Raw genomic sequence first — 25,143 nt, 5'->3', positions numbered from 1 at the left:
GTACAACAGGGTCCTGATACCCATGTCTCATGAAACTTAGCAGGTCTGCTGGGAAACGTGTGATGCCATTCGTATTGTATAACATCTACAAATAATTTTAACTTGTGTTGGAGTATTAATTACAGTACCATTCAATATCACAAAAATCTACCCGTCCAGTAGTATTGAAGCCATGAGCATATCTGGTTATCAGGTTTACTGTGGTTAATATCAAATTTTACAGTGATAAGTATGATGACTAATTAAAAATCATGAAACACTTGGTAATAAATCACATTCAGTTTATTTGGGCTTTAATCCAGGCTGTTTATGAATTGTACATTTTTGAAGCTGTTAGGTTCCTTTTGCATGTTTATTATATCAAACTAAATTTTAGCACATTTGTATAACAAAAAACTCCCAACACTCGTGCAGTTCCTTCTTACACACCTCATCTTTCATTGGACTGGTAGGATGGAAAATATTTGTAAGATCAAAAAAGTTAATCAAACAAAAACCTTGATTTTATATTCTTAGTGATTTAAGAGGTGTGGATAAAATAATTGTTGCATTCTTAGTTTACCCACTAAGTAGTCAATAAGTTACCCCAATGGTTTATTCCAGGTGTTTCATCGTTCATTAATCTTGAGGCAGTTCAGGAAGGTGACCAACCGAAAGAGAATGTGAGACAGTGGGCCTTTTGACCAATGTACTTATTTATAAGGAATCACTATTTCACCAGTGTTTTACTTCACTGTGAATGGATTGGCTGATCTAGCAATGTGATATTATTCTGTGCAATGTTGATCTGTTATAAAGCCTAATACGGATTTTATTCGATGACAGGAAACCACTGTGAAACAACTTCAATCCCCTCTTCCTTTGCCTACAACTTTACCGCTCCTTTCTGCAACCATTGCTTCAACAAAAACTGTGATAGCCAACCCCATCATGCATTTGAGTAATCACATCCATGATATATTGTACACTGTGGTGCAGATGAATTGTCCACCTCTTCCTGGTCTTAAGGATGAGAAGGTAGCAGTTTTATTACACTTTATAATCTTTTATAATGCTAACATTATTGGATGCTGTCATTACTTCTATTTTTAGAAATGAAAGCCATATGCCAGTGAGATTTCCTTTGATTGAAGGAGAATAGTTTTATTTGGGTTCAAGCTGTCATGCCAATAAAAGACTGGTCATCCCAGGCCAGTGGAAATCTGCCACACTTCAGGGTACAGTTGAAGACACAATTTGGCTTATTAATGGAATAGTCATTAGACAATAGGTGCAGGAGTAGGCCATTTGGCCCTTCAAGCCAGCGCTCGCCAGTGATCATGGCTGCTCATCCACAATCAGTACCCCGTTCCCGCCTTCTCCCCATTTCCCTTGACTCCGCTATCTTTAAGAGCTCTATCTAACTCTCTCTTGCAAGCATCCAGAGAACCAGCCTCCACCTGGGGCAGAGAATTTCACAGACTCACAACTGTCTCTGTGAAAAAGTGTTTCCACATCTCCGTTTTAAATGGCTTGCCTCTTATTCTTAAACTGTGCCCCCTGGTTCTGGACTCCTCCAAATGAAATGGTCATTAGTTACTTGGTTGCCGTTTATTCTGACCAAACAAGCTCTAGGCAGGTAGACTCCATAATTTTAGCTAGTTACATTTCTGCAGTAACATCTGACCTGTGTGTACGTCCGAGTCATTAATTCTTAAATATTCTGAACATAGAAAGCTTTGTTTTAAGTATTGCTAATTAAAGCACTATATGTTGAAGAGAAGGTTGTCATACAAAATATATTTGTACCAACATGAAAAATGTCCCGATTTGTAATTTGGACTGTGGTGCATCTCTTACTAGATTTTCATTCTGCACACTTCAGCAGCATCACTCTCAGCCTGCATTTACCAGTCTCTATGTGACAGCCACAGCTACAGGTAAGTGTATTTATCGTGGTAACTTTCTTCGTATTATGTAGTGAAGTTAATTAGATGCATCTTTCTGTAAGATATCATGAATCAAAATACAATTGATGAAGACTGTTCTTTAATAACTATAAAAATGTGATCTGACGTTAAATGCATTAGTTCTAGCATGATTTGGATTTAAGCTGTCGTGCCAATAACAGATCTAGCATGTCCCTGTTAAGACAGTTAATACCTTAATGTCATAATCTCTCAACAGCCAATCAGCTACAAACCTGTTTACGGGAATGGTTTATCAGGGGCTTTTATTGGGTGAAAGAAGAAGATTGCGGACTGAAAGCATTGAAGAGCATTTAACTCCCAACTCTTCACCTTCACATTGGCCCGGTAAGATGGAAAAACTTGTGAGATTTCATAAAAACTAATAGAAACTTTGAATTTGTTTTCTTAGAAATTAGTTAGTTATGGATAAGATTTCAATTAACCAAGAATGTTTGCTTTCTGCTTGACTAGTTAATAAGTTATCATATTTGTTTGTTGCAGGTGTTTCATCACTGATTAATCTTCTTGGATCTATTCAGGAAGATGATCAACCCAAACTGAATGTGTTGCTTTGTGAGGCAGTGGTTGGTGTTTATCTAAGTCTTTTGATTCATGGTCTGGCTACACAGGATAGTAATGAGCTCTTTCGTTTAGTTGCTCATCCTCTAAATAATCGAACCTGGGCTGCAGTGTTTGGAGGAGGTGCAAAAACTATAATAAAACCTAAAAGGAGGCCAGAACTTACACCAGGTAAGCCAATTTCCTTCAAAATAGCAGAATTTGCATCTGAATAAAATGTTTAACATTATAAGCATCCCAAGAAGTTTCATGAAATGGCAATCAGTTCAAAACTTGAAGAAACCGTTAAAACAGGTTATCAAAAGCTTAATGGACGAAGTAGGTCTTAATAGGTTTATGGAGAAAATTGGGAAGCTAGAGAGTTGAAGGCATGATCTTCAAAAAACTGCTCGACAATTTATCAAACCTTTGCTTACCTCAGCTGCTTTACAATGGTCATCTTTGACTGTTGTTTAGTTAAGTTATTCAGGTGTATAGAGGTACATTGAAAAGCTTTTTTGTTGCGTGCTATCCAATCAGTGGAAAAACTAGACATGATAGCAATCAAGCTGTCCACAGTGTACAGATACAGGATGATGGGAATAATGTTTAGTGCAAGATAATGTCCAGTAAACACCGATTTAAACATAGTCCGAGGGTCTTAAATTAGGTAGATGGTAAGTCAGGACTGTTCTCTAGTTGGTGATAGGATGGTTCAGTTGTCTGGAAACATCTGGGAAGAAATAGTCCATGAATCTGGAGGTGTGCATTTTTACACTCTTGTACCTCTTGCCTAATGGGTGAGGGGAGAAGAGGGGCCAGGATGATACTCGTCCTTTATTATCTTGGTGGCCGTGCCGAGGCAGCGTGAATTGTAGACGGACGGTGTGAATTGTGATCATTTTGAAAGTTTTAAAGGATTTTTTTATATAACTGCAATATTTGCACATGGCACATTATCTGTAATGGGGTCAATCAAAATAAATGATGTCATCACATTTCACATATTTTCGTAGGACATTTTGCAAATTTGGTGATTTCGTATTTGTAACAGTATTTAAGCCAAGACTACTTGTATTTTGCATAATTTTAGTGCAATGCAACAGTGGGTTTGGTGAGCTTTTACCTAGACTGATCTGAACCAGATCTTGGAAACCATTGTCCAATTGCCCTGCCTTGAGAATTGGAATTAAGTTGCTAATCGTCCTCATTCAGAAAAGAAAGTTGAACGATAATTGAAAGGGGCGGGTGTGTTGGTTTTCTGAGCTAATTTGGTAGGCATCACTGCAAGATCGGCCCGTTCCTGTCCATTTACATCTGCCCATCTGGTAATCTCAATATAGGTTAATGAATATTACTTATTTTGTGCTATATAATGACTTTAAATGTTTTATTTATTGCATTTCTATTGATAATGCTGCATGTTTTATATTTTGTATCTTTCATGATCAAATTTAGGAACTAATTTATCCCCATTGATAGAATTTGAATTATTTTTTAAAAGAGCACTGTAGGTTTAGGTTTATTATTACCACATGTACCAAGGTACAGTGAAAAGCATTACTGCAGACTTCTGGTGCCTCAGACGCAAGAAGAAGATACCCAGATACAATCCGTTCAACTCAAATACAATAGATAGAACAAAGGGAAGGATACCAAATGCAGACTATAGTTCTCAGCCCTGTAGCTTTAATTCAGTGCGATAATATTATTTATAATTGTCATTTCGAAACATCATCCTTACCCAAATACTTTTTTTAGCATTGGCCATTATAGATTTAGCTGCCATTTAAATTTGAACAGAAGGCTATTTTTAAACAAACAAAAAACACTAATTTATGGTGCAGGTATGCCAATTGTTTCAGCTGCATTGAATTTGGAGCAAAATACTGCCTTGAAGACACAAACTGTTGATGTGTGTGTGTCTCCTAGCTGTGAGACTGGAGCACAACACACACCAGGACTGGATGGTGAGTGACAGCTATGGTTGCAGTGGAGTTTGGGGTGCTTTGCTCAGTTTTGTTCTTTTTCTACTGCATGAAACTTTCCACTTCCCGAAATTTCTGTCAGTAAATAAAACTATCTTTAAGTATATATTTAATCTTCCCTAAAGTTGATGTCCAATCTTAAGGTTCATTTTATTATTAAGGATACCTGTTATTGTTTGCCTCTTAATACTTATAAAATTTGAAAGATTGCATAAGTTTGTTTAATTAAAACTGAGGTTAAGAACAGCAAACTAAAATATAGTGTAAGGCAGATGTAATGGTTTTTGAATCTAATGTAACTGTAAAAAAACACTAGTTCTAGAGTAATTCAGATGGCCAGGCAGCATCTCTGGAGAAGATGGTAGGTATCGTTTTTGGTTTGAGTTTTTGAACCCATCTGAATTTAAATTGCATTAATTATTACTTATGATTTAAAAATGATGGAGCAGTGATAACACTTTTGCAACATTTGTTCATGAAACTGAAATAAATGTGAAGTATGTACTCGGTCCTGAGCAACTACATGCATTTGTATAAAATTAAAATATACAAATAATAATCCATTGGAGTTCAATTAGAAAGATCAACTTTTGCATCGGTTGATAACATTTCCTTTGTTAACTTTCAAGTTTTTGATTTCTATGCATGTTTAAAGCATTGTATTCATTTTGAACATATATTCCGTGTTTCCTGTGACCGATACAAAAAGTACTGATGATATTAGGGCTACATGACATTTATGTTATGCTTGAGATGTTGCTAGTCATGTTTAGCCAATACCTTTTGAATGTCTGGCACTGAGCCACTCTCTTTAGATTGTTAATCCAGGGATCATGGGAAATGAAGCTACAATTAACTATTTAGCTTCAGATCAACCATATGAACTACATGACGACCTGCCCCACGAAAGATGACTCACAACATGTTTATCATTTCACTTTGGACAGTTCCCCCAGAAGACATTGACCGATATCGCCGAAGATTTAACATGAAGATGTTGGTTCCCGGTAGACCAGTAAAAGAGGCTTCAACACCACCACCTGTACCTGCAGAGAGACCTTCATACAAGGAAACATTTATTCCCCCTGAGCTCAGTATGTGGGATTATTTTGTAGCCAAGGTGAGGACAGTAATTAAATATTGTGCAATTACTTTAATAATTACTTTAGTCGAATGGAATAGTCTCCTTGTAGTGGCTTGTATGACAACATTGAAAGCTTTAAATTTCTCTTGGACTGTATGTATATTAGGTACATTGTGGCCAATAAGCATTTGCATTCAATTTGCTGTAAAATGGTGGATATTATGCCCATGTTTGTCATAATGTGGAGCAAAGTGTTCATTGGATACCTAGAGCAAGTATTCTTTTTGTGTAGCACATTATCTTTGCTTATGCATTTAATCTAAAACGCAATGGCTAATTGGCATTGTGTAGTCAGATGCACCTGGAAATTCCACTAGGATTCTCACATTGCATATGCAACATCTTGGCACAGAGGGTACAGTGATGTCAAACAGATCTTGGGGCCACATTCCATTTGAGGCTCATGCAAAGGATGCATCACTCATATTGAAGCAAGTGGTGAATGAGGCCTGCTTTGGAATTAGATAAAAGTAATAATATGATCCATACTAGATTACTGCAGATGGAAATATCTTATTATTTCTCACTCTAAGGCCCTATTTTGACAAAGTCCTGCATGGTAGTCTAGTCCAGAACGTCAAGGCATGAGCTATGCAAGGCATATTGGCAAATTAGATGTGAAATTAGCTTGGTGCTAAAGCAGAGGGAAGTGGTGGATCAGTGTTTTACTGACCGGAAGTCTATAAGAAGCATCGGACTGCAGGGATCAGTGCTGAGACCTTTGTTTCAAATGTATATATAAATTACTTGGATGAGAATGTATGTTCAAGAAGGAACTGCAGATGCTGGAAAATCGAAGGTAGACAAAAGTGCTGGAGAAACTCAGCGGGTGCGGCAGCATCTATGGAGCGAAGGAAATAGGCAATGTTTCAGGCCAAAACCCTTCTTCAGAATGTAGGTAGTTTGACTAGCAACTTTGCAGACAACACAAAAATGGTGAAGTTATAGATAACAAAGAAGGTTGCCACAGAACACAGCAGGCCATGGATCAACTAGAATGTTGAGCCTTCCTTTAATTCTGAATTCTGAATATGTATCATGGTTGCCATGGATGAGGTAGGTTGAAAGGACCTCTTTCTGTGCTGTACAATTGTATGAAGTGCTGCCATTATTTTTCAGGCCGCTAGTTGCATTTCCAATTGATCTTGTTACCAAAGCAACCATCTCGACATTCCAATCTCCTGATGTGAGCCCATTTATTGAAGTGTGCCTTTACCTAATCTACAGTACCTCTCCAGGACTGCTCCTCCTCCCATGCCAGTTCTCTCCCAAGCCTCCAACCTGCTCCCCCATCCCTCTCCAGGCTGGCCGATTCTGTCTGCTTGTTCTACTATTACCCAAATGCACAACAGATTTTAACTTCCCTAACTAGCACATGCTCCGTCACTGCAATGCTCTATTTACTCTTAAAGGTTTTTCAGAACTTCCAGGCCATTATATTATTATGGAAAGATTTATTTTCAAAATTCTTTGCCTAATCTTATTTTAATTGAAGTATTTGTGCTTTAAAGCCATTCCTGCCACCGTCTGAGAGTGGATTTATGTACGACTCGGATGAAAGTATCCCTAGTGATGATGACGATGATGCTTTTGTTTCTGACGTTCAGCTCCAAGAACATTCTGATCCTAACTCGTACAGGTTAGTTACAAAGGAGCTTTGTTGCCAAGAAAATTGTTTCATGTATTTTTAAATGTAAATGCAAAAGCCAAAAAATACACTTGCAGAAACAAGAAACCTCTGATGCTTATTTACAAATTGCCATTTGTTTATACATTGCTTTAAAAGATTATATTTCATAAAATTGGCATCATATGAATTGGTTTGAAGGGCATATGTGGGGACTTTGTTTTCTATTAAAACTAAAGTTCTACTTTTTGTACAAGGCTATTTATTAATCTGGCCCTTCTTGGCAGTCACATTATTTTGCAGATGGCAAATAGGGTTTGGTGGCACAGAGATAGCAAAGTAGGGTTTGGGGTAGACAGTTCTGCAGTGTGTGAGTAAAGTGACCATCACTTCACCGGGCAGACAGAAGGATGGACAAACCTGCAGCCAATAAGTTGTAAACTGGCCATTGACAAAGAAGAATGTGAGAAGCAACAAAAGAGACTCAAAGTCTGATGGCTTCATCTGATTTTTTTAAATATTTTTGTTCTGGGGTATTGATGTCACATTTATTTCCCATCCCAAATTATGCCTGAGCCAAGTGTTCATGCAAAGTCATTATGAGAGCAAATTTGAATCAACCAGACAAGGATGGCAAATTTATTTCCTTTTAAAGCACTTTTCAGTTAACCAGATGAAATTTCTGGCAAATAGTACTTTCTGGTATCACTGCTGATGCTAGGTTTTTAATTCCAAGTTTATTTAACAATTTAAATTCTCCAGCTGCCAGACTGGAATTCAATATTTGTCTCTGACCATTAGATGAACCCCTTGGATACGAGTCCAATAAACGAAACACTTAGCTACTTTAGTCTGACGTCCTGATCCTGTAGTTAAACTCTTCGACTAGTTTAAAGACAGGTGTATCTCTTAGTGTTAAAAAGAAACACAAGGCATTGCAGATGGTGACATTTTGCGCAAAACATGGTGCTGGAAGAACTCAGCAGGTCAGGCACACCTCTAGCCTTGTCACTTACTCTACCAATCTACCAATCACGCCCCTACCCCCCTCACCAGTATCCACCTATCACTTGCCAGGCTTTGTCCCATCCCCGCCTCACTATTCCTGCTTTCTCCCCCTAACTCCAATCAGTCTGAAGAAGGGTCCCAGCCCAAAATATCGCCTGTCCATTCCTTCCACAGATGCTGCCTGATTCGCTGAATTCCTCCAGCACAGGGGTGGGGAGCCTGCGGCCTTCTAGGCCATTAAGTACGGCCTTTTGAATTAATCCAAATTTTGTAGAACAAATCCTTTTATTTTTATTAATGTATTATTTTAATCTTAAAATTAACGTATTTAAAATACCAAAGAGTAAAAGAAGATTCAACAAAATAATCCTCCCCGACTGACGGCCACAATTAAAACATTAGTAAGTCGTGAAGGCTATTTTAACAAAATAATGTACATTTTGAAGTATATCTAATTGAAGTTTCTTGGATGCGGCCTTATTAGATTACAGCTAACTTAAAGCGGCATTCCAACATGAAAAGGTTCCCCACCCCTGCGCCAGCACTTTGTGTTTTCCTCCTGTTGTTATCTGTTCTGTATTTCATTTGCATTATTTGACGGAGAGGGCGGCTCAGGAATCAGCGATTTGGTTTCTTGTTGGTGCTTCTTAAAGAATATTTGAAAGAAAAAGTGCTTGAGTAACTCGGCAGATCGGGCACCATTTCAGGAGTACATGGAGAGCCTAACCTGCTGAGTTACTCCAGTACTTGGTGATGTTTTTTAATAAACCAGCATCCACAGTTCCTTGTGTTTAAAAAATATTTTGATGTGTCAGGTAATTCCATGTGCATTTATTTTTCAGCTGGGCTCTGATCCGTTTTGGGATGGTTAAGCTTGCATTGCACAATATAAAAAACTTCTTTCCTGTTGTAGGATTGGATTCCACAGGTATGGTTTTTTTCTGTTGAAGTTGCTATTTAAATTGTGCCACAATTAGAAAAATAATACACTTGAAATGAAATCATCTGGAATTTAAAAAGCTTTTCATAATTTATTATTTGCAATTGCTGAGTGACTAATATTTAACTGTTTTACTCTTCCCTTCAAAAATAAATTGCTTTTCTTGACAGCCATTATCACTGAACTGTCAAAGATTTAAAATATTTTGGTTTAGGAGAGGCCTTTTTTCATAGGCAACATGTCCTAATAAGCACCTTTTTGTTTCTGGCACGAGTATTCAAACATTGTTTTTATGGGAACGTTGGCACAGACACAAATTGTCTGCTAGATGCAAGCAACTGAGGCATAATCATGTCAGTCAATGAACAATTATGATTTTATACCAGCACTGGCATTTTGGAGTTCATCACACCAGTTACAGCCTTGTTTGGTAATAGGATGGATACCCACGAGCGCTATTTGAATGATCCATCAGCTGCCTACTGGTTAGTTGCTGGTTGATTTATTCTTGCTGTTGGTTTGTTTCCCAAATGCCTAGCACTGTCTAGAGTTGGTCCAAATTGCAGTTCATAAGGAAAAATAGGCCTAATGCTGAAGGCATTCTGCTGACTTCTACCTTATTGCTAAGCCAGTTGTCCCTAGCATTGAGTGAAATGGTAGGCGTTTGCAACTCTCTTTGCAAGTTTCTATGACCGAGTTGAAACTAGGGAGTGCAGGAATGAGAGTAAGCTGCTGAAGTGAGAAAGGAAAGGAGCTTTTGGAAGGAAGCCGTAATCAGCCGCCATGTTTAAGCAGTTACTCTCCCATACGTGTCCGATAATTTATGCTTGCGAAAGAATCTTCACTGAATTCTACCACTTGCTGCATCCAATCAACTATAGCAGAGCAGATTAAGGATTATAGTTTAAGACTGTCAAAGTGATCTTTAGATATCTTCACCTTTCAGAATGGAGCTTGATAGATTGGTCGTTTACTTTCAATTGACGAGTACTATTTTTTTTTAATGTCATTCATGCCTATTCAAAGAGCCTGGTACATTTCATGTCTCATTCTGGAGATCAACAGACTAAAGTGAACATATGGTTTTGATAGGATTACAACGTATACATGGTGCAGGATGTTACTGTCTAAATGCACACTAATTTATGGAAACTGAGTATCAACTCTGTCCTGAACTGGATCCAGAATGGTTTTATGCTCTCTTAAAGAGCAGATCGTGTGTGAAGATAGGCAGTGAATCATGCATATCACTGCTCAGTATTCTGGCCATGGTCATGATGCCTTCATTCTGTGGTTCAAGTTAAAAAGTAAGCACTCGACAACAAGCCTGTTCTATTCACCGACAGAGTGCCTGACGATTATGGTGTATACCCATGCAGAGGTGGTCAGCTTCACTGAAACACTTCTGCTGCCTACACCGCACTATGAAGTTTATACAATATGAAGCGGGGGTTTATTCGATCTAATATTTGAATCACTTGTATTTCGTTTTGTCTCTGAAACATTCAGAAATATTTAGTCTTTGGTTCTAGCTAAAATGTGACCTAGCTGACTATCAATTATTTTAATCTCCTGTCTTCATTTGGGGTGAGATCCATTGTTTCATCCCATCTTACCAAAGAGCAATGCCCTGACACCCACGTCGGTACTATCACAACATGTATATCCATTTGTGTAAATATTTTTCAAATTGCATGTTGAATCAGTAGCTGCTATCCTATCAAGCATTATATTCCTAGTTCAAATCTTGCAACTGTCAACCTTCTGGTCGGTTTTGATCTTCCTGCTTATTGGAGTGTACGCATGTTTTTGAAATAAACAATAGTTATAAATGATCACATGAGTTGAATTGGATCAAAATAGTTTATTTAACAAAAATGTCAATGTTGAAAGTTTTAAGCAGTTAGTATATTTTAATAACAAAATAGAAATTCAGTTAAAATTGGGATTAATTCCATTCTGAACATTATGAGTTTTTTGGAAAACAAATAGTTTATTTAAAAAATTCAATTTTGAAAGTTTTAACTGGCAGCATTGGCCATTGGAAACATGAAATTCATTATGAATTTTATGGGAATGCATTATTAGTATATTTAATAATAAACATTTAATTTTAGAGTGTATGCATCACATTCAGTTAAATCGCTTACAAACATTAGGATTAACATTTTTTCCATTCTAACATTATTCACTTTGGTTTTGAAAACCAAGCATTATTCTGTTTATAGAATCCTAAATGAGTTTAAGAATTAACTGGCAGCAATAATATCATCCATTTTGTTTTCATCAAATGTATATTTCCAGTAGATCTTCCAGTAACTTCGCCTTTGGGTAATGCTGTTATGAAAACCTTGGAAAACTGGCAGCAAATACTTCATGCAAAAATGGAACAGTTTGAAGGGCCACCTCCAAACTTCATTAACACATATCCCAATGATTTCTCTAATGTTGTTGGACCAGCTATTCTGCGACACAAAGCAATGCTTGAACCAGAGAACACTCCATTCAAGTAAGAGAACTACTGCAAAGTAGACTTCGTGGGGAATAATTTTTCATCAGTAGACATCAATAGTGGTAATAGTGACGGATGAAAAAATATTTTCAAGGTTACTAGTCAGAAATCATCGCTAAAAATAAATAGCAGAAAACCTTTGAAAATGGAGTAGACAGCCAAAAAGGTCATGTTTGATTTTTCCATTATTTTTCTTATTAAATAACATAACTGCTAAGTGAGTTCAAGAATACCAGTTATATAAAACATAAGAATCATGAACCAGAGGACATAGGTATAAGGTGAGGGAGGGAAAGATTTAATAGGAACCTGAGGGGCAACTTTTTTTACACAAAAGTTATTTGGAAAAAGCTGCCAGAGGAGGTAGTTAAGGCAGTAACTATCATAGCTTAAGAAAAAGCATTTGGACAGGTACATGGATAGGTTGGGCTTAAAGGATATGGGCCTAACACGGGTAGATGGGACGAGTGTAGATGGGGCATGTTGGTCACTGTGGGCAAGTTGGGCTGAAGTGCCTGTTTCCAAACTGCATGCCTCTTAAGATGTGCAGTATTGATTTAAAGATTATTACCTTTTGTATAAATGGCACAATCATTGCCAACTGGTGGTCTGCACAACACAATTTATTTGCAAGCTTGAATCTACAGGGCTCCTGGCCTTTGTTGTTTAAGCTTTGACGCTGAAGGTGATCTGTTAACATGATTTGTTTAATCAAGAAGCTTGCATTTCATCTGTTAATATGAAATATAGTTCCAGTTAAGCTTATAATTATTGTTGCAGGTTAAAAAAAATTAGGACCCATAAATTTATCATTATGCTTATGTGGACAAAATCTGCTATTTACTTTACTTCAGGTCAAGGCATTATACCACTTTCCCTGTTAAAAGACTGTGGTGGTACTTAGTCAAGCAAGAAATTCTACAAGACACATTTATACGATTTATATTCACGAAGAAAAGAAGGCAAAGTGAGGTAAATGGGCGTGAAAGTATAAGTTGTTGCCTTTTTAAATATTTTGTAGTTTGAATTATTATTCTAGATTTAAAGATCAGCCACATATTTGGCACAACATAATATAAAGGGTGCTAATGATGATGTGTCAGCTTATAATAATTAAGTTGTAAAGAATCAACTTGGTATAGCTCTACTATACTGGTACATCTTCCCTTTGGGAATAAACAGGATGGTTAGTTCAAATGATGGTCAGGCATTTCTCTTCCTACCATAGTAATTACTGGGTTTTGGGCAATGGTCGTCTTGCAGGCAGGCAAAATCTAATTTCCTATGAATGTTCGATCCCTGTGGTACAAGCAGTTTTTATTCGGCACCATGCAAGTCAAGCAGTCCATGAGAAATCTAGAACATTGGTGTTTCTAATGTGCTTTCTTTGTAAACCATAAAAACCAGATTCGCAGCTTGAACTTCACAACAAAATCATGGGCCTCCTGACTGTTCCACTGTGGAACTCTCCCATTTGTCACATCTTTTCCCAGGGATAAAATTGCTTGCCGTTCTTCCTGATATAATCCTGATGGTTCATGGGCAATTTACACCAATCACAAATAAACCACATGGAGATTCATCATAGAATTTTGCCAAAATACAGGTGTTATTCTCGATCTGCATTGTTTGCTCATTTCTGAATTGGAGGCATTTGAAATGGACTTTAACGAAGGAATCCCTTTAACAAAGGAAAAGGAAAATTGGGTTTTGATTTCTCCTGATAATGAATATACCGTCGAACAGCTGAAATGGTGAATATGCATGTTGCCACTTGGTGAGATTGCAACTGTGCATGTCTGCTATTAGATTCACCAGTCTCTCCATGGCCACAAGTCATAATCATAATATCATAATCTGTGGAGAATTTTGTATTACGAATTCCCAGTAAAAATGATGAATATGCTAGTATTAGCAGAATCTTGCTCGGAAAAGAAAAATAGCAAAATGGAGAAAGAGTTGAGTGCATCTAATTACAATTATTATCGGATAACTTTGTTACATCACGTGCAGACTTTAATACCTTGGAGCACCATTATTTACAATTATAATTTCCATTTTTATTAAAAAAAGTGTTGGCAAAAAACAAATTAATTACATCAGTTCTTAAAAGTTAATTTTCTATTTGGTTAACATTAGCAAAAGGAAATACACACTAAATTGGAATGATTTTCTAACCCTTAAATAAGTTAGGCACATCATCAGTATATTGCTTGCCACCTTGTTTTATAATCCTGGCAGTATTGTTCATTTAGGCCATTATCTTTTTTAATGTGATTATTTCAAAAATATGTCTGATCGTAAGAAGTCTCTTCAAAATTTTTTTTAAATCCTATTGTACCCAAATCTTGTTACGATTGGAAAATTTGTAACAGAGCATGAATAATTCTCAATCTACAAAGATAAATCACTCCTCTACCTTTCTTTGCAAACAACACAATTTGTTATAAAAAAGATTTACAAACCTTTTTGGTCATTAAGTTTGTTATGAAATTTCTTTCTGTGCCTTCAGTATAATGTTTATGACCTTTTATTTTAATGTAATTTTCATTCTTTTCAAGTTTTGCACATTTCATCTAATGGCAAATTAACAGGATTGATTAGTCATTTTTGTGAAATGTGAAAATATCCATCAGTAATGTCAATATAATAAAATTGCTGCTTTTGCCAATGCAATACTGCCAGATTTTCATTTTTTAATTCAGTTAAAACATTTTATTCATTTTCATTCATTTTTTTTCTGTGCATGTGTAATGTGCTGTGACTGTGTGCTGTGTTGTGTAGTCAATAGAAGACCATGTGGACCACGTCAAACAAAACTACAGCAGGAACCATCGTGGCAGCAACAAGGTAGTATTCCTTTCCCACCCCCTTGTCTTTAGCAGCTGTTCTAATTGCACTCGCTTCAACATCTTGTTTAATGGTGTGTGAAAGTAAATAATCGTACACATGCAAAGCTCTGTCATTGTGATTGTGGAGAATGTAATTCCAATTCATTCTGTATGAATTCAAAAGGGTTACATGGATTATTACTATTATGCACAGCTTTTTGCTGCATTGCAAAAAACCATTAAACAGTTGATAAGGCTGGTCATTCTTTTAAAATTTTGCTGAATATTTTATTTCCAAATAAAAAGGCAAACAACATAATTGGTACAGAACTTAAATGCATTAAAACTATTGAAATCTTGATCCATACACTATTATATGTAGTATTGTATTTTAGGTTGAAGCAGATATGGGCTATCCAGGTGGAAAATCAAAGATTATTCATAAAGATTCTGATGCCATCATGGCATTTGCAATTAATAAGGTAAGAAATCAAGTGCCTTTTAATCCAAAAACAAAATTTACAAATGGTATCATCACTAGTTAACCAGGCTTCCCAGAACTTCCAAGACCCAGCAAGATGGAAGGAGACAGGAAGGGCAAGATTCGTAAGTCACTATAAAGCACCCCCTGTGCACTCTTCTTGCCAGTGAACCTACCTACTCGGAGCTTGGCTTAGCAGTGACCTCGTGCTGCTGGCTTCAGGAGCTTCTACTGGACCAACTATCAGCCTGTCTACTGTGCTGCTTTAGAGCGCTACTTGCAGAAGAAAACGTCAGTCTGAAGGGTCCCATCCCGAAATGTCTGTCGCCTTTCTATTCCTTCTACAGATGCTGCCTGACAAGCTGAGTTCCTCCAGCATTTTGTTTTGCAAAAGATAAATAATTGCAGGCTGTTTGGGAAAGACGGTCCTCCCAAAGTAACTGCTCCTCAGTACTTCTACTTTCATATTAATATGGCTGTATATTCAACAACTTCTCCTCCAGATTGCTAGTGTTTTGCAATTTTTGTTTCTTTAATTATTTCGATTGATGTGCCTATCAAGGTAAATATCACTGCACCTTCCAGTTTATTGAGAAGACTTTCTTTACTCTTACTTTGGTTTCTTTGGTTTGAATTTAGTTTTATGTTTTTCTCCCCCCATAAAAGGCAAACTTCAATGAGATAGCTCTGGCTTCCACGCATGATGTACAAGAACTTGATGTATCTGCAATTCTAGCTGCTCAGCCTTTTACCTGGATTGGCGAAGATTCAGACAGAGATTCCAGAAGGTTATTAACTTTACTTAATCTTTTAGAATGCTTTTAAACAAGAGTTGTAAACAACACGGAAGCAAGCCCTTCCGCCCAATTTGTCCGTGCCAACCGAGATGTCCACCTGAGCTGGTCTCATTTACTTGCATTTGGCCCATATCCCTCAAAACCTTTCCTATCCCTGTACCTGTCCACATATTTTAAATGTGGATACACAAAACTGCTGATGCTTGTTTACAGTACTGGAGTAACTCAGCGGGTGAGGCAGCATCGTTGGAGAACATGGATCCGTGATGTTTTGGATCTGGACCGTTCTTCAGACCAGAGTCACCTATCAATGTTTTCCAGCAATGCTGCCTGACCAGCTGAGTTACTCTAGCGCTTTGTGTCATGATTTTTTTAATGTTGTGATTATTCCTGCCTCTAGCACTTCTTTTGGCAGCTCATTCCATATATCCATTAACATTTGTGTGAAAAATGTCTCCGTCAGAGCAACTTTAAATCTTTTACCTCTTAAACCTGTGCCCTCTTGTTTTAGACTTCCCTACCCTGGGAAAAATAATAATGACGTTATCTGCACCCCTCATAATGTTGTAAACCTCTTTACGGTCACCCCTCAGCTTTGTTTGCTCCAGGGAAAGCAGTCCCAGTCTATCCAATTTCTCCTTGTAACCCAACTGCCTGAGTCCCTGTAACATCCTTGTGAATCTTTTTTGCATTATCTAAATATTAATCACATCTTTCCAATAATATGATGACCAGAACCTCCAGCAATACTCTAAACATAGTCTCACCAATAGTCTCATTGTCTTTCCACAAAGTGCTCCGACTAATCAAGGCAAGCATACCAGATACCACTTTTACCACCCTATCTACCTGTGCCATCACTTTCAAAGAACAATTCACTTGTACCCTTTGATCTCTGTTCTGCAACACTGCTCTGGGCCCTGTCATTCACTGTATAATGTATCCCTATTTGGACTTTAACTAAAATGCTTGCATCTGAAGTTATAATAATTTAAGAATATGCAGCACAGAAATGGGCGCGTGGAAGTGTTTCTCCAGAAATGCTGTCTGACCCACCGAGTTACTCCAGTGCTTTGTGTCCAAGTTTGATATAAAACAGTATCTGCAGTTCTTTGTTTCTACAGAAATGGGCTATTTGGCCCAAATAGCTGTCATTTATGGCCTAAGATAGACACAAAAAGCTGAAGTAACTCAGCGGGTCAGATAGCACTCTGGAGAAAAGGAATAGATAACGTTTTGGGTCAAGACACTTCTTTAGCCTGATCTGAAATGTCACCTATTCCGTCACCCTCTCGTCCCGAAACGTCACCTAGTCCTTTTCTTCAGAGGTGCTGTCTGGCCCGCTGAGTTACTCCAGCTTTTTGTGTCTATCTTCGGTTTAAACCAGCATCTGCTGTTCCTTCCAATTCATTTATGGCCGACCTGATACACTTTGTGTCTTTCCTTGGTCAACTCCTGTCGTTGTAAACTTTTATATACTGTCCACCCTGCTCTCCCCTCTAAATTTTGCATCACCCTTGAATTTAGATATTATTTTATTAGTGTCTAATTATTGATATATCTTACAGTTCTGACGATCTTGAGCATCGCTCAATGGGGAGCACCACCCAAACAAGTACAACTCATTTTTCATCCAGCCAGCTTTCTAATTCTTCTTCAATGCCTTGGCTAGGAAGTGGGCAGACCAGCACAGGAGCCACTGTGGTACGTCTAGAGTTACCTAACTCCTACAATACTATTATTTATGTTTATAAGGTAACTCCTTTTGACTTTAATCAGTTTAGGACTTGCCTCTTCCTTATTATTTGCGAACATAAAGGCTATTTGAGGAGGTAAACCTTGAAAACAAAATGCTAAGAATTGCTAAATATTTTTCACTTATCTCTCACCTACTCATTGACCTCTCCTCTTGTGACCCACGCACTTAACTATGCTCTTTATGCCTAATATATTTCTAAAATATTGCTTTATAAAATATTTTCCCTGCATACCACCATTGATTTCCTGCCTTTAACATCTATTAGTCTCCCTTCTATTGTAATTTCATCTTGTATGTTGGCTTTTCCTCTTCAACCATCGACCCTTTTTATTTATCTGCACCATCCCAATGTTTATAGTGTTTATTTATATAGTTATTTTAAGTAAATTCCAACCTTTTTAAAACCTCACAAAATCTAGGACTTATTTATTGAGTTTTCATTTGTAAACTTTACCTATAATGAAGACTTTGATTTACTCATAACCTGTTTTTATTTCCATAAACTCTTAATTGCATGGAACATGGATTTCCAGGGAGTTTAAATATGGCACAAGATATAGTCATATAGGGCAAAATAGAATAAATACAGCTCAGTTATACATGCAACAAAAGTCTCGGGATGGAATTTGGGCCAGATTTTACAGGTTAAGTCATTTATTTCAGCCAGGTAAACAAAGAAGATCTTAAACTTGGCCTGAAAGCCAAGCTTAACTATACAGTGCCCTCCATAATGTTTGAGACAAAGACCCATCATTTATTTATTTGCCTATGTACTCCACAATTTGAGATTTGTAATAGAAAAAATCACATGTGGTTAAAGTATCAGATTTTATTAAAGGTCATTATAGAAGGCATTGTAGAAGAGCAGACTAAACTTACAAAGCTTTTTCATTGTTTATATCTTCAGGAGAGTAAATAGAGATAAAAGTGATAAAGAAAACCAGCATTTTTTTTTCAATTAAGTGAAAGTGAATGTAATTGTAAAGATTTGCAAGTTATTTTGGTAGTTGTAGGTTTTTAAAGAATATTTTGTTTGATGATACTTCAAAACAATTTCTACTTGTTAATCTAACGAGAATGGCCCTTGAGGTAATTAGGTTAATGCAAGAGGAGCGTTTGATGGCTTTGGGCCTGAACTTGCTGGAGTTTAGAAGGATGAGGAGTGATCTCATTGAAACCTACTGAAAAATGAAGGCCCTGGATAGAGTGAATATGTAGAGAATGTTTCTAATAATGGAAGAATCTTGGACTAGAGGGCACGTCATGAGAATAAAAGGTGGCACCTTTTAGAATGAAGATGAGGAGGAATTTCTTTAGCCAGAGGGTGATGAAACTGTGGAATTCATTGCCACAGACGGCTGTGGATACCGTCATTGAGTATTTTTAAAGCGGAGATTGTTAGGTTCTTGATTAGTAAGGTTACGGGGAGAAGGCAGGAAAATGGGGTTGCAGGAAAAATAGATCACCCATGATCAAATGACAGAGCCGCCTGGATGGTCTAATTCTGCTCCTATAGCTTATACAAATATTAATTATAATGAACCATCATTTACTCAAAATGAAAAAATATTTTTTCCAATACATTTGTTGATTTATATATTTTCCTCATTACAGATCATAAAGAGAAACTTGAATAATGTGAAGAGAATGACCTCCCATCCAGCTCACCGATACTGTGAGTGCTTAAATGAGATGTAGCCAATTCTGTTTCTCAGACCTTGCATACCTTCTGCCCAAAGACCAAATAGAATTAAAAATAAATGACAATATGTTTAAAGAAATCATTTGTTCTTTATCACAAGTTAAAAATGCATATGTACCTTCATGCAGGGCTTTGTAATCTGCAGCCCCAGAAACCAGAACACTATATTGGCATAAAATTGAGATAATTAGGCCCTGTTTATGAGATCTGATCATAGATCCTTGAAACTAGCATCAGAATCCACTGTGCATTTTGATGAATCAAACTGCTCCAGAAGTAATATTGGTGGTTCATTTAGTAGTTACCTCCTCTGCTTTTGGAACTCCCTTGAGATCAAGGATGATTTGTTTCCAGTCCAGTTCTGAGCCTTATGTGAGAACTGTCCAACAATGCAAAGCATGCATGATGGAGAGTGATGTGTTACTTTCATCATTTTCACTGGGCCTGTATGTACTCGTGTATCCTTCGTCGGACTGATTGTGGTCTGAGGCCAGGAGGGAAGAGGAGCAATGAAAGCTGGAGGCGAGGAAGGGCAGGACAAAGCCTGGCAAATAATAGGTGGATACAGGTGAGGTGAGGGGGGACTATAGGTCCAAAGTTATTCATAAGCCACACTAGGTAAGGGCAGTTCATTTCCTTCCCTAGTGATAATTAGGTAGTTCCTTGTTACAGTTGGTGATGGTATATTTTGATTCCAGGTTATTTATTAGACTAAATCCAAATTAAACCCACTCTCTGCCAAATTCCACACATCGTCATTGGCAATGAAAAATTCTGCCTGGCTTCTTCCAGTGTGCAGCTGGAGATGTTTTACAATATTTCATCAGATTAAGATATGCTATCATTTTGTTTATTCAAAGGGACCGAAACTGTGTTTTATTCTTGCCAAAAACCAGCAGGCACCAAGAGAACAAAGCTGTACATGAATTGCAGGCTACCTCTTGGTGTCTGTACATTGTACATAAATGCACTGCACCTCAATTCCATAAAGGAACAAAATAGACTTATTGTCCTCCTGTGCTTAACTGGTATCTAACCAAAGGCAAACTTTTATGCACCTAGAACCTGAATGATAATGTCCACCTTTGGCATTAGTATGCTGTAACAGCAGCATTGACAATCACACACACCTAAAGTTGATTACTGGCCAGCAAAGACTATCCATTGACAGTATGGTCACGCATACAACACTATACAATGAAGACCATGCTGTACAAAATGCTAACATGCTGAAACAATACCCACATAGGCTTTGGAGGAACTGTGTATTGTTCTGTAGAGCAAGTTTCAAGATATTGGTGACTTTCTGCAAGCTAATTAAACATTATCCTCTCCACATCTACCTTGACAGGTCTCTTTGGGATCTCGTGTTTCAATCAAGTCCGCTCTCACTTTCCTAAATTAAACTAAACAAAAATATATAGCCTTTCCTTGTATGTCAACCTGCGTATTCCAGGTCTCAAGCTGTTAAACCTCCTCTGAACTGCAAACAACACACTAACATTTTTATGTTATTAAAGAGACTAATTAAGTACATAGTATTCCAAATGAGGTCTTACCAATGTTCTGTCTAATTGAAGCATCCCTCCCTATTTTTTGTATTCGATTGAGCATTAAACAACTGCTTTCTAATAGCTTTGTGAATTAGCTGCTTCACCTGCTTACATCTGTAAATGCAGAATCAAAGGCAACTGATATGAGATTACACACTGATGACATTTACATGATGCATTTCTAATTCTGAATCCTAGTTTCAGAATCCCTTTGCATTCAAGCTGACAAAAGGCAGGGCATGACATTTGTACTCTATACTAATCCAATTAATTATTAACGAGTATCAAATCCTTTGAAACAAGAGGTTGAGGCAGTCATTTATTTTGAACTTAAAGGAATGCAATTTTTTATTATGAATGAAAAGAAAAATGAGTTGCTCACTAATTTATTGTAGGCAAAAATAATTTATTTATATATGTTTGTACTTGGCGTCTGAACTGACAATTTCCTCCGTTTCGTACCAATCAGATCTCACAGGTGCACAAGATGGAAGTGTCCGAATGTTTGAATGGAATCGGCCACAGCAGGTCATATGTTTCCGGCAAGCTGGAAATGCCAGGGTTACCCGACTTTATTTTAATATCCAAGGCAATAAGGTTAGTATTTACTGTACGTTTATTATTGTTGCACACTCGGGTATTGTCTTCCGGAAATGATAGAATTTTCTCACCCATTTAACTCAATTCCATTTTTGAAAAATGTTTTGAAAATTATTGGAATGAAAATGCAAAATATTTATCCAAGCGTGACCCGTTTTATTACAAAATGGATGTTCCATTGTTATTGTGATGAAAGAACCAAATAAAAATGAACATTAGAAGCAACCGACACTCAAACGTTTAGTATTGATGACTACAGTTCAATTTCTCCCCCAGTGAAAAGTGTATGACTGTTTCAGAAGGAATGCATCTGTTCAAAGAAACAGATAGCACATTTAAATGTATTTATAGGTGACTCCCTTAAAAATGTTATATGTTTCTATAAGATCTCCTCTCATCCTTCTAAATTCCAGTGATACAGGTGATCCATTCTTTCGTCATATGTCAACCCCGCCATCCCGGAAATTAATCTGGTGAACCTAGGCTGTACTCCCTCAATAGCAAGGATGTCCTTCCTCAAATTAGGTGCACAATACTTCAGGTGTGGTTCCTTCCTACACATTGCGCTTTAAGCCAGCTCCCAGTAGAAGACCAGACAGCGTGGTTCAAGGGCAAGCATTGCTGGGACATAGGAACACCTCCCCCAGTATTCATCACTCTTTAACAATAGTTTCGGAAAGGTTTGGCTAAAATATAACCTTTACAGATGTCTTATTTTTAAATTCTGTAGTTGGGAGTAGCAGACGGAGAAGGTTATCTCAGCCTTTGGCAAGTCAACCAGACTGGATCTAACCCCAAACCTTATCTTGTAAGTTATAGAAATCATCTTGTAACTTGTTAATAACGTCTACTGATATTTTAGGTTTGCCGAATAAATAATTTTCTCTTGGACTTTATAACAATGCAAAAAATTAGTTCAATGTTTCTTTATCCATTGTAAAGTTGTAGACGTGCTCAGTTTAGAGAAAGAATTGTCTTTCTTCTAAATATTGAATGCTTCAAATATAGTATTTCAGTTCTTGCAGTAATTGTAACACAATGAACCATTACTTCAAAAAACAAAGCAAATGATTCTGTTTGGAATGCTGTGCTGTTACAGGTTTTATTTAATGTGCTATTACAGTGTGTTGGGATACTGTTTGTTACAGTGTGTTTAAGTTATTGTCTGTTACAGTGTGTTTGAGATACTGTGCTATAACAGTGTGTTTGAGATGCTGTCTGTTCCAGTGTGTTTGGGATACTGTGCTATTGCAGTGCATTGTTTGGGATACTGTGCAGTTACAGTGCATTGTTTGGGATACTGTGCAGTTACAGTGCATTGTTTGATTAATTGCAGAGCTGGCAGTGCCACAGTAAAGCTGCTGGTGACTTCGCATTCGTTACCTCCTCAAGCCTCATAACCACAGCAGGGCAATCCAATGACGGCAGGTACAACAAACTCCTGTAATAATCAAAGAAGATTTGCTCCCAGATCTAAAAGGGGTCATTTTCTAAAATGCTTTTTTCTCAATTTGTGTTGGTGTACTTTCCTTATCGATTCAACGTTATTTACTGGTACCATAACTAATTACTTCTGTTAATTGTAACATTCATCCTAAAGAGCAAATCTTTTACTCTTTATTGAATTTTCTGTGGTCCCATGTGAAGAAAGATCTTTCTCTATAGTTTAAGAGAAGAGTGTTGTTCTGCCCTCTCTTGGTATTGGTTTATTACTATTATGTGAACTGAGGTACAGTGAAAAGCTTTCGATTTTGTGTGCTATCCAGTTAAAGCAGATCATAGTATATGTGAGTTCAATCAAACCATACACAAGTACAATAGGTAGTGCAAAGTGAAAAATGCCAGTTGCAGTAACAGAGAAATAGGTCCTGTCTATAATGAGGTAGATTGGAAGATCAGGACTACACCCTCACTTATGAAGGACTGTTCAGTAGCCTGATAACAGCAGGGAAGTCTCTTATTCTATAAATAAGGGATCATCAGCAACCAGACTTGAGTGAATCCAGAACAGATTTCGCAAACAAATACAGCTTGGTAAGGGTCGTGGGAGAGGAACCAGGAAATTGATCAGTTTGTTGGCTGGAATATTACTTGTGTACATCTGTTTTTTCTACAATGGTAGGACTGCTGAATATTAAATGTTAAAAAGGTGTGATTGGATTTTAACTGACAATTCTACTTCTCTTTCCAGAAATGTTTGCCTTTGGGATACACTAATTTCTCCACATAACAGTCTTGTGCATGGTACGATCATTGTTTCTAACCTTTATAATACTTGATAGTGATAGAAATATTGTACTATTTTCCATTTTTTAATTTTAGTGGCATTCTATGAATCAACCACTGAGGAATTATTTTATGTTCTTTGTTAGAAATTGCATTTCACGCTTTGTTTTAAGCGTGCTCTGATGCAGAAATCACATCATGTAGTTCTGATGTATATGGTATAAAGGGCTGTGGTAATAGAAGCGGTTGTAATAATGTTCAAATGCCATGAACATAGGAATGTGAGGCAGAGTGGTGCAACATATCAATACGAGTAGAGACCACATGTTGGACAATGGCAATCGCAACACAATGTACTTCTAAGTTTTCCATGAGGTTTAGATTGTACCAAATGCTAATACAATTTATTCCAGCAAAGTTTAGATTATGTGTAAGATGCACATGAAAAAAGAGTCTTAATGGTTCTAGGCTACTTTTAAGTTGGCATCTCACTGGCAATATTATTTCTGCTATACAATCGGTGACCTACAACCAGATAGCATGGTTCTTTTGGTGTGTTCCCACTTAAAAGAAAATTAAGGAATTCAGTGGTGCAAGGACTAAAGCATTGATCCTGGGCCTGGATCAGATATATCTGAGGACACTGGGAAGCTAGAGGAGAAATTGCAGGCTAAGATGTTTGAATTATCATTAGACACAAATGAGGTGCTGGAAGATTGGAGAGCTGATTTTTCTCTTGCTGCATGATGAATTTGTTTGAAACTATATAATGTGTATAGGCATCAAGGCAACACAATATTATCAAAATTGAAATTATTAGAATTGTCATTTAGGTACTGTAATGATATTTGTGCATGATTCATTTGTTATGCTAACCATAATTTTTTAAGACTAATGTGCTTTAATGCTTTTTCTTTAATCCCTAGGCTTTGTCTGCCATGAAAATGGTGCCACAGTGCTGCAATATGCACCAAAACAGCAACTTCTCATCTCTGGGGGCAGGAAGGGCTTTGTCTGCATTTTTGACATAAGGCAGAGACAATTGCTACACACATTTCAGGCACATGATTCAGCTATTAAAGCTCTTGCTCTGGACGCCACTGAGGATTATTTCATTACAGGCTCAGCAGAAGGGAATATGAAGGTAAGGCTTCTGCGCACAAACCTCCATTAGACTTGTCTCAAAGTCCATAGGCTATATGTTTTACCCACTGAAACCTGCTGCCACAAGTTTCCAACATTGTGATGTGGATTTCTAACTAATATGGAAAAGCAATCAGCTGAATATGGCCACTGGATACCATTGATAGATCTCATTCAGATGACAGGGATGGGATCAGCAAGGGAGGGTATGTGTTTTGAATGTTCCTGCTAGAATAGCAACCTCTGGCTTTTCCTCTGCAGCCATTGCCTTTTGCATTAGAAGTGCAACAACATTGGAGTCTGCATCAGTCATACATTGTCCCAT

The 25,143-nt window shown here is 37.3% G+C and overlaps 1 protein-coding gene across 8 annotated transcripts in view; it reads left to right on the top strand.

Annotated features, from left to right (window-relative positions):
• dmxl2 (Dmx-like 2) overlaps window positions 1–25,143 on the top strand; it is a 93,098-nt gene that overhangs the window by 65,067 nt on the left and 2,888 nt on the right. The window contains exons 25-44 of one of the 8 annotated variants that reach the window (XM_055661117.1): window positions 826–1,017; window positions 1,843–1,919; window positions 2,167–2,294; window positions 2,451–2,699; window positions 4,373–4,477; window positions 5,443–5,615; window positions 7,151–7,278; window positions 9,117–9,202; window positions 11,519–11,723; window positions 12,581–12,698; window positions 14,511–14,576; window positions 14,953–15,039; window positions 15,705–15,826; window positions 17,404–17,539; window positions 19,209–19,269; window positions 21,319–21,446; window positions 22,180–22,257; window positions 22,786–22,877; window positions 23,641–23,693; window positions 24,602–24,819. In XM_055661117.1, coding sequence (XP_055517092.1) covers window positions 826–1,017; window positions 1,843–1,919; window positions 2,167–2,294; window positions 2,451–2,699; window positions 4,373–4,477; window positions 5,443–5,615; window positions 7,151–7,278; window positions 9,117–9,202; window positions 11,519–11,723; window positions 12,581–12,698; window positions 14,511–14,576; window positions 14,953–15,039; window positions 15,705–15,826; window positions 17,404–17,539; window positions 19,209–19,269; window positions 21,319–21,446; window positions 22,180–22,257; window positions 22,786–22,877; window positions 23,641–23,693; window positions 24,602–24,819 — 2,502 coding nt within the window. Of the gene's footprint in view, window positions 1–825; window positions 1,018–1,842; window positions 1,920–2,166; window positions 2,295–2,450; window positions 2,700–4,354; window positions 4,478–5,442; window positions 5,616–7,150; window positions 7,279–9,116; window positions 9,203–11,518; window positions 11,724–12,580; window positions 12,699–14,510; window positions 14,577–14,952; window positions 15,040–15,704; window positions 15,827–17,403; window positions 17,540–19,208; window positions 19,270–21,318; window positions 21,447–22,179; window positions 22,258–22,785; window positions 22,878–23,640; window positions 23,694–24,601; window positions 24,820–25,143 lie in introns of all 8 variants that reach the window. The other 7 variants (XM_055661116.1, XM_055661115.1, XM_055661120.1 and 4 more) reach the window with 7 other exon arrangements.

The sequence above is a fragment of the Leucoraja erinacea genome, chromosome 33 (genome assembly GCF_028641065.1).
Source record: "Leucoraja erinacea ecotype New England chromosome 33, Leri_hhj_1, whole genome shotgun sequence".
Taxonomy (NCBI): domain Eukaryota; kingdom Metazoa; phylum Chordata; class Chondrichthyes; order Rajiformes; family Rajidae; genus Leucoraja; species Leucoraja erinaceus.
Note: the sequence above shows the minus strand (reverse complement) of the source record. Positions and strands in the feature narration are given on the sequence as shown.